Source organism: Pseudopodoces humilis, chromosome 19 (assembly GCF_049639895.1).
Source record: "Pseudopodoces humilis isolate 2021_Gansu_Grassland_sample_001 chromosome 19, ASM4963989v1, whole genome shotgun sequence".
In the NCBI taxonomy this organism is placed as follows: Eukaryota; Metazoa; Chordata; class Aves; order Passeriformes; family Paridae; genus Pseudopodoces; species Pseudopodoces humilis.
In genome coordinates, this window is record NC_142218.1 from 3,638,817 (window position 1) to 3,655,344 (window position 16,528).

The window sequence follows — 16,528 nt, forward strand, 5'->3', positions numbered from 1 at the left end:
TAATAATTTGGCACTGATGCTGATCATGCTGAGTTTGGGGGGAGGTTCATTTGTCTGGGTCATTTAGAGCAGGATCAGAACCCCAGAGAACTGCTCAAGTGTATTTTAATTTGAGTTCTTTCTACTCAAGGTGTTTACAACCTGTTTCAACTGCAAAGTGTCAGAATTGTAGGATAAGCCTTGCCTGTGGAAAAATCCCTGTTCCTGTTTGAAGTCCTGCCAGTACTGAGGCTGCATTCAGGTTCTAAAACATGACAGAAGTTTCTGCTTCACCTCTTGGCCATCTGAAATGCTCTGCTGTAATTGCCTAACATCCAATCAAGCCTCAATGTTTTATATTGTTCCAAGATGTTTAATTTAGAATTTTAGTTTTTAGTCCTGTTTATGCCAGGAACATCTCCCAATATTCTTTGTCTGTTAATGAGCAAAATGTGTAATCCCCCCAAATGTTTTACACCTGCCTAAATTACAGCAATTTTGATAAATAGGGTTAGTGAATTGGAAGCGTGTCAGAGAGCTGCTCTTTTACTGAAGTGTGTGCAGATCTTGCCATTGCTTCCAGTGGAAGAATTAAGATGAATCTGTACACAGGAAACTACTGCCTGCTGTAGCGTGGATCTGGATGTGTTTCAAGCACAGAATCACGGGGATTGGGTTGGTTTGGGATGGAAGAGACCCCAGAGACCTCATTCCACCCCCTGCCATGGCAGGGACACCTTCCACTGTCCCAGGCTGCTCCAAGCCCTGTCCAACCTGGTCTTGGGCACTTCCAGGGATCCAGGGGCAGCCACAGCTGCTCTGGGCACCCTGTGCTGGGTCTGCCCACCCTCACAGGGAGGAATTTCCTCCTTAAATCCCATCTAACCCTGCCCTCTGTCAATTTAAAACTGTTCCCCCTTATCCTGTCGCTCCTGGCTCTTTTCACAAGTCCCTCTCCAGCTCTCTTGGAGCCCCTTTAGGTTCTAGAAAGGGCTCTAGGGTCTAACCAGGACCTTCTCTTCTCCAGGCTGAGTAGGCCCAAATCTCTCAGCCTTCCAAGTGAATGTAAACTCTGAGGATAAAAATGGCATTCAACTTTCCAAAATGAAAAGGATTCTACCAAGAATAATTTCCAACACAAGTGTAGAGACTTGAAATTGGGGTGAAGGGAAAAGCTCAGAATAAGAGTAGGAGATTCTAGGTTTATTTAAATCTCCTAGTTGCAGGAAATGAGAACTGGTGAGTCAGTGAGAATAGCAGTAATTATCTGCTTCACTTAGAGAAAAATGCACGCTTCAGAGGGTCCAAATGATTACTTTGCACTAGTGTTAATTCTAGAAATTACTGTGTCTTTTTATGGATCTTCCTTGTGGATGTCAGACCTAGGAAGTGTTGGGCAAATGACCAGTTATCATTTTGGTGAGGAACAACAAGTCTTTGATCATCTGAGGAGATTTTGAAGTGAAGTGGCTGCTTTGCCAATGTATTTCTTTCATAGCTGTTTAATTGACCAGTAAATAGAAAAGCAGTGGGAATTTTTACTTTGAAGAAGAAAAAATGGGGATGATTCCAGGAAGCTTGGAGGGAAAATGATTGAAACAATAATAAATATTTTAATCCACTTAGGGAGGGTCCAGCACAGTAGACTCATCACCAGAACCTTTGCAGAGGAAAACTCTGACTTTCCATTGTGCAGAAATGAGTGTGCCAGTGTAATAATGGATTTAAACTGGATTTACCGGGTATTTCAGAGCTTTTGAAATACCTTTCAGACTTTATTATCTGAAGTAATCCTCAGGGGGAAACAAAACTCCCTGTTGGTTTTTAAGGTCAGTGCACGCAGAAAACCGTCAAAGGTGGCGGAGGGTTCACAACAGGCCCCAAATGTCCTTCCTAATAAAGCATTAAATTCCATTCTGTGAGAGAATATGGACAATTGGACAAGTAGAGTAGCACTGAGAGAAAAATGTGTGGGGAGCTGTGAAGAACTAAAGCTAACAGCTCATCAGCTTGGGGTAGGCTGGGGGCAGTTTCTCATATAGAACTTCTGAGTTTTGGTGAGCACTGTGAACTCTGCTTGCTCTACAAACTCAGTGTATTCCTGGCCATCCAAACCAATCATTTTGCTGTGGCAGGAACCAGGGGAAAAAAGTGGATTTAGATGGATCAATGAGATCAGCAGTTACAGTATTTCAAGTTCCCACCCAAACAGTGGCATCAAGTCCATCTGCCATGGCCTGCAGAGCTCAGAATGGCTCTGGTAGAATCCTGCCCTGTTGGTTTTCATCAGGAAAGTCTGGACCAGAAAATGTGATTCAGTAGATACCATTAATTTCTAATAAAAATTTAACAACATGCATATACCACTGTTTATTTCTAAATGAACTGCAGTCCTCAGGAAATAAATCTCTCTGTACTTTTGAGCAATTTAGTAAAAAATGCTTACACAGGCGTCCAGCTCGAAAAGCACATGGGAGTAACAGCCTTTGTAGATACTGGTAATCCTATTTCTGCCTAATATCAAAAAGACCAGAAAGTGAAACATGATAAAATATTACAAATTATGAGTCCTTTAAGTGTACTGAGCCTATTTGATTAAAACAGGGGTGTGTATACAGTGGCTCAAAGGCAGCGTGTTTCAAGCTACTCGAAAAGATGCTTTGTTACTAAACACAAGTGTCAAGTTATTTGAGCAAAAATACTTGTTAAGTTTTAGTACTATCAGATGTCTCCTTAAATAATGATTAAACTTTGGTGTAATGATTGGTATGGTTTAATAATCTTTAATTATAACTCTATGGTTTTGGGTTTCTTTAAGCACAAATACTGTGTAGTGGTGTGAACCGGTCACCAAATTGATCATTTGATGCAGAAATAGCTTCTCTTTGGATTAAATTATTCTGTTATCACAGAGACTTAGGCACCTTCTCTGAGCACCAGGACAAGCCACTGTTGGCAGCTGAGCTGCTTCAAGGTGGCATTTCCTTTTCTCTTTTGAAATATAAGTCAGAAACCTTCAGCTGGACAATGTCCCCCTGAACTGTACAATCCCCTGAAAAAGAGGGTGCTGGTAGCAGCCCCCCTGTTTAGGTTGCTGCAGTTCTAACAGGAGTTAAGACAGGCAAACAAAATTGTTTAGAAGAAAAATGTGGTGTAATTTAGTTCCCATGGGAATGAGCAAATGCTGGTAATGTCAGCTGGGAAAGCCGTGGGCTGGCCATGGCTCCTTCCCCCCCGTGCCAGCACGCCCCCACTGGGGTCTGCACCAGCCTCTGCTTTGGCACTTTGGAGCTGCTCCTTTTGAGAAATTGTTGTGCTGCCATACTCTGTGGTGCCTTGTGAGATGGCCCTTAATTATTTTTGAATCCACTCTGCCAGATTCCATCCTTGGCTATGCTGCAGCGCTCCCAGAATAGCAGCAGTGACTACAGCAGCACCCAGTGCTCAGAAACTGAGCTCATCAAAGTTGAAAATTTGGTGCAAAAATAGCTCAGCCTCTGACCTTTAACATATTCTGAGTTTGGAGCTGTAGTGTTGATTTCTTAGATGTACACAGAAGTGACCATATGGTTAGAGCAGGGTTATGTAAATTTGAAGACACAATTCCTCTTCAGACATCATTTGCTCTGTTTGCCTTTTGGCATTACATTTAATATGTGCTTTCTGTCACAAATAGAAAAGGTAATAATCCCTCTGCAGTTTCCTGGAAAATGTTACATATACAAAACATATGGAAATGTTAGCTGAGTTGCAGAGACCATAAATGTTGGCTGGCAATGGAGCTGCATGCCTGCTAATGAGACATTTAATTCTGGCTGACATGGAAACCGCTCCTAATACTCTAGAATTATGTAATAAAATATATTTAGCTATTTGTCTTTAATGATTAAGCAAACAGAGAGCCTGATGTATTGAAAATAAATATGTGCCTGAACCGTGGAGCTCAGTGCTGCCCAGGAAAGCGATGTTTGCACCAAAATACTTCTGGCAGCTGCCTGGCTGATGCCAAAGGCAATTCAAGAGTGGTTTTCCACAAAGCCTTCGTTGGTTCAACCTTTAGGGTCCAACTGGCCCAGCAATTTAGATTTGATGTCAGTTTTAATTAACCACAGCAGCAAGAAGATAAGCTCAGTTTATTAACTTGCCACGAGCAGGGAGCTCTGGGTAGAGCTGTCTCAGCTGATGGTCTTGTGAGGCTTTGGAGACACAGAGGTTTTTTTTAGACACAGTAGACTGGAGCCTGAGAACCTTGAACAACACCAGGGTGACAACCTGAGAGCATTCAACCTCAGAGGCTTTAGAGTATCCAAATTAAATAAATTCAATTGTGAATTATTATTATAATAGCAAGTTGTGAACCTGGAACCATTCATCCACACACCTCTCACCAATGAGGCTGCAGCCAACAGCTGCTGCATCTTTGGGAAGGGAGAAGGAGGCAGAATGGGGTTTGTAGTCTGCCCTTCATCTTTTAAGATGTTGTAAGGGAAAAGGATTAGGTAAAAATAAAAAGATGTGTTCAGAGAGAAAAACAAGCTGGAAAATAAGATCAACACAAAATAAAAGCCGAGAACAAAGGCTGCCCTGGCAAAGGACTGTTATTAAATTTGTAATGGTTTAATTGATCAGCCATTGGATCTGGATAATGCAGAGCAGTCTATGAGGATTAGCATGTGTTATTAGAAGTTGTTTTCTGTGTCTTTTCACCATTACATAAATCAGACCTTCATGGGATAGGGAGCACTGGAAACATGACTTTTAAATGTAAATTTTGTGCATTTCATGTAAGTTGAAGCATATCAGATCCTGTTTCTGGAGAGAGGTTTTACACTGGGAAACAACAGACTTTTTTGGCTTGCTGCCCCCTCCAAGCAGAGCTGATGTTGCAGTGCCAGAGATGCAGTGATTTAATTATTCAGTTGCTTGTAGTCACCAACCTAAAACATGTTTTCTTTGCATCTGTATCCACCTGGTTGGAGAGATTTTTATTTTTAACCATAGGGTTTTGACAGAATACAGAATTTAATTTTTAAAATAAGCACCGTGTTTGAATAGAAAGCTGAGGCACACAGAGTAAGTAGCAATTGCTCAAAAAGGACTGACCATTTCCTCTGAACTCCTTTCCCGTTGGTATTTCAAGGGAGAGGTGCCTTTGGCAGCAGGTTATGCCCCAGGTTAAATCAGGTGAGGAAGGGATGGTGTTCTGCTGAACCCTTCTTGAGCAACATCTGTGTGCGAGCCTTCAAGCAGAGATTGTGACTCACATCCCCCCAACATCTCTGGGACTTCAACCTTCAGCTGCAATAAAGCTCTTGGGTGCTAAGAACAGGGATTTTGATGTCATTAAATTAAGACATTATGTTGGATAATGGCTGTTACCCCTATTTTTTATTTTCCCATTTAATTACATAAACATTATTAACTGTTTAAATCAATTGCCTACATTTTACCAGAGTGGTAAGCTCCTGATTGGTAGGATAAGTAGTTGTCAGGTTACTGGAATTAAAAAGCAAATAAACCTGTTCAGTTTGCAAGGTTTAGTGTACATTTTCATCAGTTTTGAAAGATAATCACATAACAAAATTAAATTTGCAGAGAATTCTTGACTATTGTTTACAGTGAATTGTATGGTTTTTATTAGAAATGCCTTTACCCGATAGACTGGTGCAACTCCATTGTTAATGGACTCTTTTTTTTTTTAATATCATTGCCAAACAATTTATACCATGTTTATAAATAATAGAATAAGGACACTGTTGAAGGAAACTACTGCAGTGACCTTAGCAACAGTGAATGCTGGCATTCAGTCTATTAAAAAGGTTTTTCACTGCTGAGATTTATAGAATTGTTTCTGATTCTACAGCACACATAAGTTTTTGCTTCTCAGTGAACCCAGGCTCTCAGCTGTGGCAATCAGGCTTTTATTAAAGTTTATAAAATGTGTGAGGAAAATTCTAGATATAGCAGTGGACTCTAGAGATAAGCACAAGATACACTGTGCATGTGGACACCCCTGGATCCCTGGAAGTGTCCAAGGCCAGGATGGACAGGGCTTGAAGAGACCTGGGATGGCAGGGGCATGGAATTAATATTTTTTAAGGTTCCTTCCAACCCAAATCATTCTGGGATTCTCTGATACACATAACAGCTGCCACATGGCTGTAAATGTCAAGCAAAGGTGCTCTCCTGAGTTCTCATGGACAATGATTTGTGCTGTAAATAAAAATGTGAGTTTGTTGGTGAAGAGGAAAATGTGATTTGAGTTCTGGTGCTATTCCAGCCACAGTTCTCCTTGGTGATTTTTAAGGAGGAAAGGACTGTGTTCTAGAGATGCAGGTGGAAAGCGAAGCTGGACCACCTTGCACCACTGAAGTGAGAAATTTTGTCATGAATCTTAGTGATAAACTGTCCAGTGCTTGTTATAGACTAGAAATGTTAGATGTCAATGCCTTCAGGAGCTCATTGACTCAACAAATGTCTTTAGAACAAACATCTTGAAGTGCAGGGAAGTATCATTGCTGTGTTTGTGTCCACACCTGTGAGAATTAATTTTTTGGTGCTGATTTTCCACACTGGAAACAGGTTTCTATATTGAGTAGAGACTACTGGACACCACTCTGGCCTGTACCTGAGGCCAGAAACAGGTAATAGAGAAAGAGATATTATATTTTTTTCTGTCTTGTCACTTCTGTGGTGCTACAGACAGTTTTCTTGCACTTCTAGATCATGCCTTGGTGAATAACTGAGGCAATACATCCCTCCTGTGCTTAAAAATTTCCTCTTGTCTCTTCTGTGCTGGGCACTCTCGCTCTTCCAAGTGTTGCTTTTCATCGCTATTTTTAAGAGTCCTGTCTTCATGTTTCAATTGAATTTTCTTCAGGACAATGAAGAGTAAAAACCTGTGTCACTGAGGAAATGATGAAGTCAGAACCTGAGTCCTGAATGTTATCTTTCTCTTGCAAATCTTGCAGTCTGTGTCGTTGGCTGTCCTTGTCAAGGCCACAGAATGACGTGGCCAAAAGTTGCACAAAATGTTACACTGCTAGAATGCTTCTAGCAACAGGGAAGCAGCTGTTTTTATTATTGATTTAAATATTCTTGCAAGGTTAAAAGAGCATCCCATTAACAAATGGAGTCCTTCCCAGCCTCTTGCAGAAATCCCATTATCCCCCTTAAAGTCCTCTGCTAATTAAGCACTTGCTGGCTTATTTGTCACTTGATCATTTCCCATAAGGGCTTTGCAGTTGAAGAGGGTTTGGTGACTCTAAACCACCAGCAAGCCATTAAAATGTGATTTATTTTTTTTCTTTGTAATCCATGATGTATTTTCATCTTGTTTCTTCTGTTAGGGGTAGTTTAATCTTCCCAGGTCGGTGAAAGCCTCTGCAGTAGATGTTCCTTTCTTCAGCACTAACTTCAGGGGGGGATGAGGGGAAGCTGCCACTTGGCTGGAGACAATTCCTGTGTTGTGAGCATCTTTCAGCCTCTGTGGGTCACCACCATTCACACTTTGGACAGCATTTGTAAAAGGAGAGTGGTTTGATAACAAAGCACTCGTGGTTTATGGGAAAACACACTGGAAATGCAGCAGCCAAGCATGGCTCAGTCAGAGGAATCTGTGGAAAAGCAGCTGTGGACCTGTGGGAAACCTGCTTTTCTTAATTCTGAGCATGGTCCCACATTTATTTGGTTTTATATACAAAGAAAAAGGGTTGCAAGCTTCCCCCATCCTAAGGCCATTTGGAAATGGGCAAACCAGACCCACATTTGCCATGCACTTCATCTCTCAGAGAGGACTGGGGAAGTGTTTATGTCACAATCGTCACTTTAAATATCTACAGCAAATATTTGAGGTCATATGAGATCAGTCTCGTTCTGAGAAGATTTTTCTTACAAAAATCCCCCACAGCATAATTCTTTTCATAACATTCCTTTCCAGAAGAAAAGCTTTTTACAAATAGTAGACGGTTGCTTTAAAAAATTCTTCCCCATTATTCAATAATTTCCCAAGTGAATGAATTGTCCTCATGAATGAAACCGAACCCAAATTGCCATTTATATTCGTATTTATCAGAGAATCAAATAGTTTCATTGGTAGATTAATTCAGTATGGCTCACATTTGAGAATTAAACCCCATGGGTGTGATTTTGCCCTAATACATGGAAAAGGGATGTGGTTATGAAATATAGAAATTCTGGGTTTGTACAAACGCTGCTGTCTGTAGTACCTCAGTGAGGGGAAGAGAATTTCTGAGCCTTTCTCCAGGGTTATACACAAATAGGGATGTAAAAATGTGGGAAGTGGGCAGCAGGTAGGTAATCATAAATTTCATAGAATAAGAACTACAAATTAAGTGACAGAATCTTAAAGTGCATAGAAATAATAATTTATTTCTCCCAGCACAATGTATAATCAAACTCTAGAGCTCGTTGACAGACTCTTACTCCTGACTCAACAAAATTGGTGAGAGAAAGATCATTCTGTGGTTAATTAATGGATGGGGTTAATGCAGCTTTTGACTTCAAAAAAATCTATATATTGCTGATTGTCAGAAGATTGAAATGGTAAATTCTGCTTAACAGCACCCTATGAAGAATTTACCTCCTGCTTAAAGTGGCTGCTTTGCCACTGCTGTAAACCAGCTGTGGGGGTAGGTGGACTTTGTGTTTTACTGTCCACAAACATATTTTGTCATATTTAGCATGGAAAGTGTTCAATATCTGTTCTGTGGCCTTCAGAGTGACTTAAAGGCAGCTCAGAGAGACCCTTTGCTGTTCCCTGTGATAGAGATGGGAAAGGGAAAGGATCCTATTCTCTGTTTCTGTGTTTGGGGTAGGGGAGTGACCCTGGTCCTGTCCACTGGGAATGGAATACTGGGAAAGGGTCAGAGCGCTCCTGCAAAGCAGAGCCTCACCCCACAAACCCTTTCCTGCCCAGGCTGTCAGGAACACTGAGTTAGTTTGTACCACAGCAGGTGCCTGGAGGGTGAGAGACAAAGGATCTAACTGGAAATGAGAGGTTTGGGACTGAATAAAAGGGGAAAAAAATACGAGGGTAGTCAAGCAGCGGAGCGGGTTTTCCAGAAGGGATGAGCAATCCTCTGGAGATGTGTGGAACACTCAGCTCTAAGCTCAGGGCTGATCCTGCTTTGAGCAGGGGCTTGGCCCGAGGCCCCTTCAGCCCAGATTATCCCACGTTGCTTTGTTCTGCCTTAACAAGGACAGGTGTCAGACTCACTTGCTCGGAGATAAAGTTGTTCTTTGGCAGTAAACACAAGCGTGTCTGAAAACACACCGCTGCACCTGCTGGAAATCTTTGTGTCGGGAAGTGTGTGCTCTTTAAAACTACATTGTACACCCGAGTTTGCTGCTCGGGGTTTTAGAAGCCTCATTTTGCAGCGGAGCATTTTGACAGCTTCCTTTTTTCAAGTCTTTGCTGGTTGCTGTAATTTGACTTTGGGAGCAGCTCAGCTCTTGAAAGCCAGCGGTGAGACAGCACCAGCCAAGGTCTGCCGGGCGCTGCCGGCGGCTCCTCGCGTTCCTTCAGCTGTCATTTGTCAGAGCACGCCCGTGTAAACTTAATGAACAATGTGCAAAGCCATTCAAAACTCAATTATGGCCTTCTCTTTACTGCAGACGTGCGAGAAGGCAAACATAAAGTGCTGATGTGTAAACACAATAGCCACCATCTGCTGCAGAGCACCGTTTGGGCTCCGGGAACAGGAGCTCTGCTGCAGATGCATCAATAATAGGACGCTTATCAAGGCATCATTATCCACCAAGCAGGGGAAAAAATTGAAATTTATGGCCAGCTAGAGAGCACTTCATGGTTTAATTCCCCAATTTTCAGTGGTATGTTTAATAACTAGGAGAGAGTGGTGTTTAATGTTCCTGCCATTGGAAAGGATTTTTGAAAATGAATTTATTTACAGTCTTCCCATCCTCCTTGCTTCAGACTGATATGAGCATTACACATTCATTTTTACATAGTCAGGATAAAACCAGCAAGATATTAATTAATTTAACCTGTTGATCCAAGAACACCATGTTTAATTGACCTTACACTCAATTTGCTTTAATGAGCTTATACTTCCCTGTCAAATAAACATAAAAAAGAACTTTTATCCAGCATAGATAATTTTTCTTCCCCAAAATTCTTTTTTTTGTCAGTTTAGTGTAGGCTTGAAAACTTGAACTTTTGTAAGGAAGTCACCAAAAGAATGAAACTCAATGATATTTTTCTTTCTTTTTTTTCCCCATTGGATATGCAACAGTCTAAACAAGAGTTTCTCCAAGATACCTTTTGTTTTATTCATATTCTTGCCTGGAGCCATTCAGGAGGCTTTCAGTCATCTATTAGTCGATAATTTCCATTTGTGACATGTTAATTCATTCCTTAGTCCTTTGTATGAGTGGAAACTCTGACAAGTGATTTGTTGGTGCCAGAGCAGATTATATCTCTTTTATTTGAACACATAGGCCTATAAATTGAGAATAAGTCCCATCAGCTTCAGCTCTGTGCTCAGCCTAAAGAAGGCTGTCAGACCCTGAATCTCAATATGCCAATTTTTATTAAGGATAATGAGGAAAACCACATTTGTCTTTAAAAGGCTGGCTTGTTTTTTATTTATTTTCTCCTGGTAGGAGCTGTTTTCATGATCTCTCACCTACCCCTAAGTGATGGATCTTGCCCACACAAGTTCCATAGACATGGAAATTTGTAATAGGACAGTGGATCTCATCTGTTCCTCTTGGAACATGCAGAGCAACTTTGTGAAGGTCCTGGAGGATGGGATACCTATTCAAGTTCACACTGTAAAAATAAATAAAAATAAAAATAACGATAAAAATAAAATAAAAATAAATAAAAATAAATAAAAATAAAAATAAGAATAAAAATAAAAATAAGAATAAAAATAAAAATAAAAATAAAAATAAAAATAAATAAAAATAAAAATAAAAATAAAAATAAAAATAAAAATAAAAATAAAAATAAAAATAAATAAAAATAAAAATAAAAATGTGTCTATTTGGGGCCAATTTATAGGATAGAGGGTATCATATATTCACAGCTGAATTTTATAGAAGGAATATTTCATGAATTTGATTCGTGTGCCTGATGTCTGTGGTTGTCTTGATGGAATTACAGGTTTTCAGCCCCTAGGATGGCCAGGCTTGAGGTGTTTCTCTGGATCCTGTGGGATGAGCTGTGCCTGGGGTATCCCAGGAAAGGGTTTGTGGGAGAAGCTGCCACTCCAAGGCTCTGCAGAAACAAAGGACTGTGGTAGAGTTCCTAGGGAACAAATCCCTCTAAACAAGGTGTGATTTCTCTTCTCTGTCAGAGATGGCTCTGTAAGTGGAAATTCTTCATCTTTTCCACCACCATAAAACAATGCCTCTTATCAGGACTTTTCCTGGGAAAGTTGTGTTTCTTACAGTGTTTCCTCCAGTATCTCTACATTGTATTAAAAAAATCCCATATGCTATAAATAAGAAGCTGGGAATGGTTTATCCATGGAAATTGTTTGCAAGGCTATTTTTTTAGCAAATACAACTAATTATTTTGGTAAGTGCTTTTTGGTGGATGGGTATTCTTCTTGCTGGTGTTGTCACTCGCTGGATTCAGGCTCCCCACTCTCCCCAGAGCTGTCAGCACAAAAGGCCATGAATAGCTTGTGATTCATTTTTTTGTGGGTGGCGAAAAATAAAATTGCAATTATTGTTTGGAACTTTTTATAAAAGCTGATGTTTTTTTTCTCCCAGAGGAAAGCTCATTATTCTTACATATGAATCTGTAAAAGTGAAATACTCCCTAACTTTTGCTGCCACTGAGCACTTACCTCCCCCGGTGCAGTTCAGGGCTATATTGTCCTAGAACAGCTTCAGAACAGTTCTTTAGGGCAGGATAATTTATGAGTTATCCAAATTAGAAAGGTTGAGAGGCATTCCCAGAAGTGAAATGCTGTGCCAGGTGCAGTGCAGTCAATTGTGGTGTAAAAATCCCTTTTCTTTGGTCTCTCCCCAGTGTAGGAGGCACTTGGTCAAAAACCTGCTGAACTCACAGGAGCTCTGCTGCTCCTGGGGTGATTCTGGGCTGCTCTGCCTCCTCCAGGGTGAGATCTGGCACTTGGGGAACTTGTCTTCATTGTACTCAAGTGGCTCTGAAATGCTTCAGGCAGAGCAGCGTCTCTCAGCAGCTGCTGGGCTCCTCCAGACTGTGCTGCCCTTACTCAGCAGTTTCACAGGGTCTTCTCTCCCAACATCTCTGCAGAAAAGCAGTTCCTGCAACTGTGACCTGACAGTAATTCTGGAATCCCAAAATGGGTTGGGTTGGGAGGGACCTTAAAGCCTATCCAGTCCCATCCCAGCCATGGCAGGGACACCTTCCACTGTCCCAGGTTGCTCCAAGCCCTGTCCAGCCTGGCCTTGGACACTTCCAGGGATCCAGGGGCAGCCACAGCTTCTCTGGGCACCCTGTGCCAGGGCCTGCCCACCCTCCCAGGGAACAATTCCTTCCCAATTTCCAATCTAAATCTCCCCTCCTTCAGCTTAAAGCCCTGCCGCTTTTCCTGTTCCTCCATCCCTTATCCCAGGTCCCTCTCCAGCTCTCCTGGAGCCCCTTTAGGCCCTGGCAGGAGCTCTGGGGTATCCCTGGAACCTTCTCCTCTCCAGGTGAGCACCCCCAGCTCTCCCAGCCTGGCTCAGAGCAGAGGGGCTCCAGCCCTCATGGATCTGGGTGTCACAATCAGCCTCCCCAAATCTGGCTGTCTCAGGTTCCCAGCCTGCTGCCCCTCCAAGCCTGCTGGCACCTGTGCTTTCTGATAATAAATGTTCTCAAGTCATAGAAACAGAGCCCAAATTCCATTTCTCAAAAGTTCAGTTTATATAAGTAGATTTTTAAGATTAGTGTGTATATGTTACATGCTGAAGAGAGGGATTTTATGATTGACTGGGAGTAGAGTTACATCAGCAATGGGCATTTGTAGGATCCTAATTTTTAGAGAGAAACCTGAAAGTTTGGATTCAGCTCTAGCATTTCTCCATGTCCTTTCTGTGAATCTGGAATTTCTTTACTTGGGACCATTTTGTTTTTTGTTTTTTATTCATTTCCACTGAAAGACAGCATTGCCAGAGACTATCTTGCCTACAAACTTTCTTAGAGTCTCTTCCTCTTCCCCAGCTGTGCTTGCATTGTGCTGGAATTTTCCAAGGTCTTTAGAGTAACTTTATTTATTTATTAAAATTTTTTTAAAGATTAATTTCCTCCCATCCATCCTTTACAAAAAGCATATATGTCATATAAACACAGGGGGGAAAATACCCAGTGAGAGAAAGTTGGTGGTAGCTGTTATAAATTTGTAATATATTACTGTTCACTGCACAGAATTGATCCAAATGTTTGCCTGGCTCATCTGAATCACCTGCTATGGCGAGGAAGAGGGAAATTCAATAGGTCAGAAGTGAGGCAGGGCTTTTCAAACTCAATCTTCTGTGAACTGCGAGAGGCCAGCAGACAAACACGTCTGTAGCATGGCTTGGCAGCAGCATCAGAGCCAGGAGTGTCAAGAGGGCTGTGTTTGATTAAAAATTATCATGCCTGGCTGCTGACACTCAGATTCCCCCCTCCCCATCCCGGTGTTTTCTTTAGTTCTTTCTGAGTGTGATTGTCTGCACCCACATGAAGGAGATCCTGTAACCAGAATTGAATCAAATAACTCTCATCATGTTCTCCCTTATTGCTGACATTCGTCACCTTGATGCATCTGTGAGGAGATGAGTGGAGACACAATGTGCTGTAAAATAACTGCTTGATGAATCCAAATGCAAGTTCAACATTGAGTGCCATGGTTAATATGATGCAGACTTCCAGGTTAACAAACTCATAAATTGCCTCAGTATACATTTTCCTCCCTAAACTCAGCCTACCTTCCCTCCCACAAGAATTATTGTCCTGTTGCATTATTACAAGTTGTTGCTGTTCTGTTGACAACCCTCACTTGGTTGTGCTCTGAAAACTGGAGTTTTCTTAACATGACCTTCAAATATTCAAGTGCCAGAGTTCCCAGGTATGGACTGGCATGAAGGGTGTTGGGGCCATGCAGGCAAATATCAGCTGACAGTATATATCTGCTGTTGGTTTTGTGTTGAATCATAGAATTGTTAAGGTTGGAGATTACTTTCATTGATCATCAAATCCAACCATTAGCCCAACACCATGCTCACCACTAAACCACATCCCCAAGCACCACATATACGCATTTCTTGAACACTTCCAGGGGTGGTGACTCCACAATCTGTTCCAGTGCTTTACAACACTTCCCATGAAGAATTTTTTCCTAATATCCAATCTAAGCCTCCCCTGGTGCAACTTGAGGCTGTTTCCTCTCATCCTGTCACTTGTTACCTTGTACTGAATGTGCCTTTGGGAACTGTGTGCAACAGGAGAACCTGGCTGTTGCTTGAAGTGGGAATGTGCTTTTGTTTAGAGTGACTGTGTGATCACAAGGTGATAAAATAATACAAGCAAGACAGTATTTCTATTTTGGTTTGCAGTTTATTTAATTAAAGTGGTTCTAGCTAGCTCTGAGTCTAGTGGTGTGTATACCTGCAATGTTAATATCCTTCTCTCCCTAACAGCTGACACCAAACAGCTGCTTCCTTCAGAGGAATGGTTTGTTTTGTGGCTTGAGAGGTTTACACCAAAAATCCACACAAACCCACCCTTTGTTCTCTTTTTCCTTTGCTCTTCAGGCTCCTTCATGATGGTGAACAGCTCTGGGCGAGCATCAGGGCAGAAAGCTCACCTGCTGCTGCCCACACTGAAGGAGAATGACACCCACTGCATCGACTTCCACTATTACCTGTCCAGCCGGGACCGCTCCAGCCCCGGCTCCCTCAACGTCTACGTCAAGGTCAACGGGGGCCCCCAGGGCAACCCCATCTGGAACGTGTCAGGGGTGGTGACCGAGGGCTGGGTGAAGGCAGAGCTGGCCATCAGCACCTTCTGGCCACATTTTTATCAGGTAGGGGTTTGTAATATTTTTCCCCCTTTCTCTCCCCTTTGTTAGTTTGGAAAATCGACACCTCCCTCCCTGGTTTTTCCTCTCAGAATAAATTCACCTGCAGTGGTTCTATAGGCAGCTTAACATATTTCTTCCCTTCTCCTTCACCTTTTTTCTTGAGTTGTTGGCAGGCCACAGGGAGATGGATGGGAGGCAGTTATTGACAAGACCCACTCGTTCATGATGAAATTGCCTCTTGTATTGGCGCCTTCCATGGCACTGTGTGACTGTAAACAAAACAGTTTCTGGTTGTGCATCTGTGCTCTGCAAAAATCTCCCTGCATTATTTTTGGACCTTGGTTGGTTCCATAGGAAGGAACATTTTGTGACTTGGCCTTGTGTCTTATACCCCTACGAGGGGTGTAAGCACATAAGGTACTAATAAATTCTGATACCACGGTATCAAATGTGGATATCTTTCACTAGATCCTCAGTTCCTCCTCTTTCTAGCACAGCTTTATTTATTCTGTTCGAAGATTATTTTTTTATTTAGAAAAGGACAAAGCCAAGGAATGTAATGGCTACACTATTTTTTGGTTTTATTAGCTTTACACCTACTTCTTAGCTGCTTCAAAACTTCATGTGGCAACTTTGCAGCCATTGTTTTAATTTCAGTTAGATAATTTGCACACAATGGACTCACATACTACTTTTTATTTGTTGAAGGAGTACTTTTGTCTTGTTTTATATTCAAGACACACACACAAAAAAATAAGCCTGGAAGGTAATTGTATCCTAAACCTTGCAGGAGATTTGATGTAATAAAAGACATGAGTGAGATAGGGACTGAGATAGAATGAGCTATGAAAAGGCAGCAAATAGTCTGTGTATAAAAAACAGCAGGTAGAAAAGCCTCTCTTTTTCTTGCTTCTAATAACTGGGAAGAAGGTCTATAAAGTCTGAGCTGGAGGAGAATGCTTTAATGTGCTGCCTCTGAAAGAGTTGTGGGTACCAGCAGAATCCACAGAGTGCACCAGGCAGGCGAGAGGGAAGGATAAAGAGATGCAAATGTGTGGAAAGTGGTGTTTTAAGGGCAGTGCACAACTTGTGACTGTTCTGAAGGCACACTGGAGTGCTCCTACTCCATTCATATTAACGTGATCCTGGGCATGAAGCAGGATTTGCTTCATCGTAGGTGCTCCACAGAGATAACAGAAATGATCTTTCACCCAGAAAATCAAAGCTTGAAAAACCTGCAAAAGGCAGTCTGATCTCGTACTAAGAGGGATCCTGCTCTCAGATATATCAATAGGAGGCTTCCTGAGCCTCACTTAGGTCTTTTACAAGTACTTTGGCAGGTCAAGTTTGCTGGTTTTGGGCAAAAGAATCTTTTAAATCAAACAAGAATTTTACACTAAAGCACAAAAATGAATGGACTGGAAGGCAGCAGTATCTGCCCAGGAGTAGTTCCTTCCTAGAAAATGCAAGGGGCTTCTTTTTAAATTTGTGATGAGTGAGAGTGATGTTTCCTTCTAGTCACACTTGAA

The 16,528-nt window shown here is 41.7% G+C and overlaps 1 protein-coding gene across 7 annotated transcripts in view; it reads left to right on the forward strand.

The window, feature by feature from the left end:
* PTPRT (protein tyrosine phosphatase receptor type T) overlaps nucleotides 1–16,528 on the forward strand; it is a 436,478-nt gene that overhangs the window by 150,609 nt on the left and 269,341 nt on the right. For all 7 annotated transcript variants that reach the window (XM_088064391.1, XM_088064395.1, XM_088064397.1 and 4 more), the window contains exon 3: nucleotides 14,731–15,002. In XM_088064391.1, coding sequence (XP_087920517.1) covers nucleotides 14,731–15,002 — 272 coding nt within the window. The remainder of the gene's footprint in view (nucleotides 1–14,730; nucleotides 15,003–16,528) is intronic.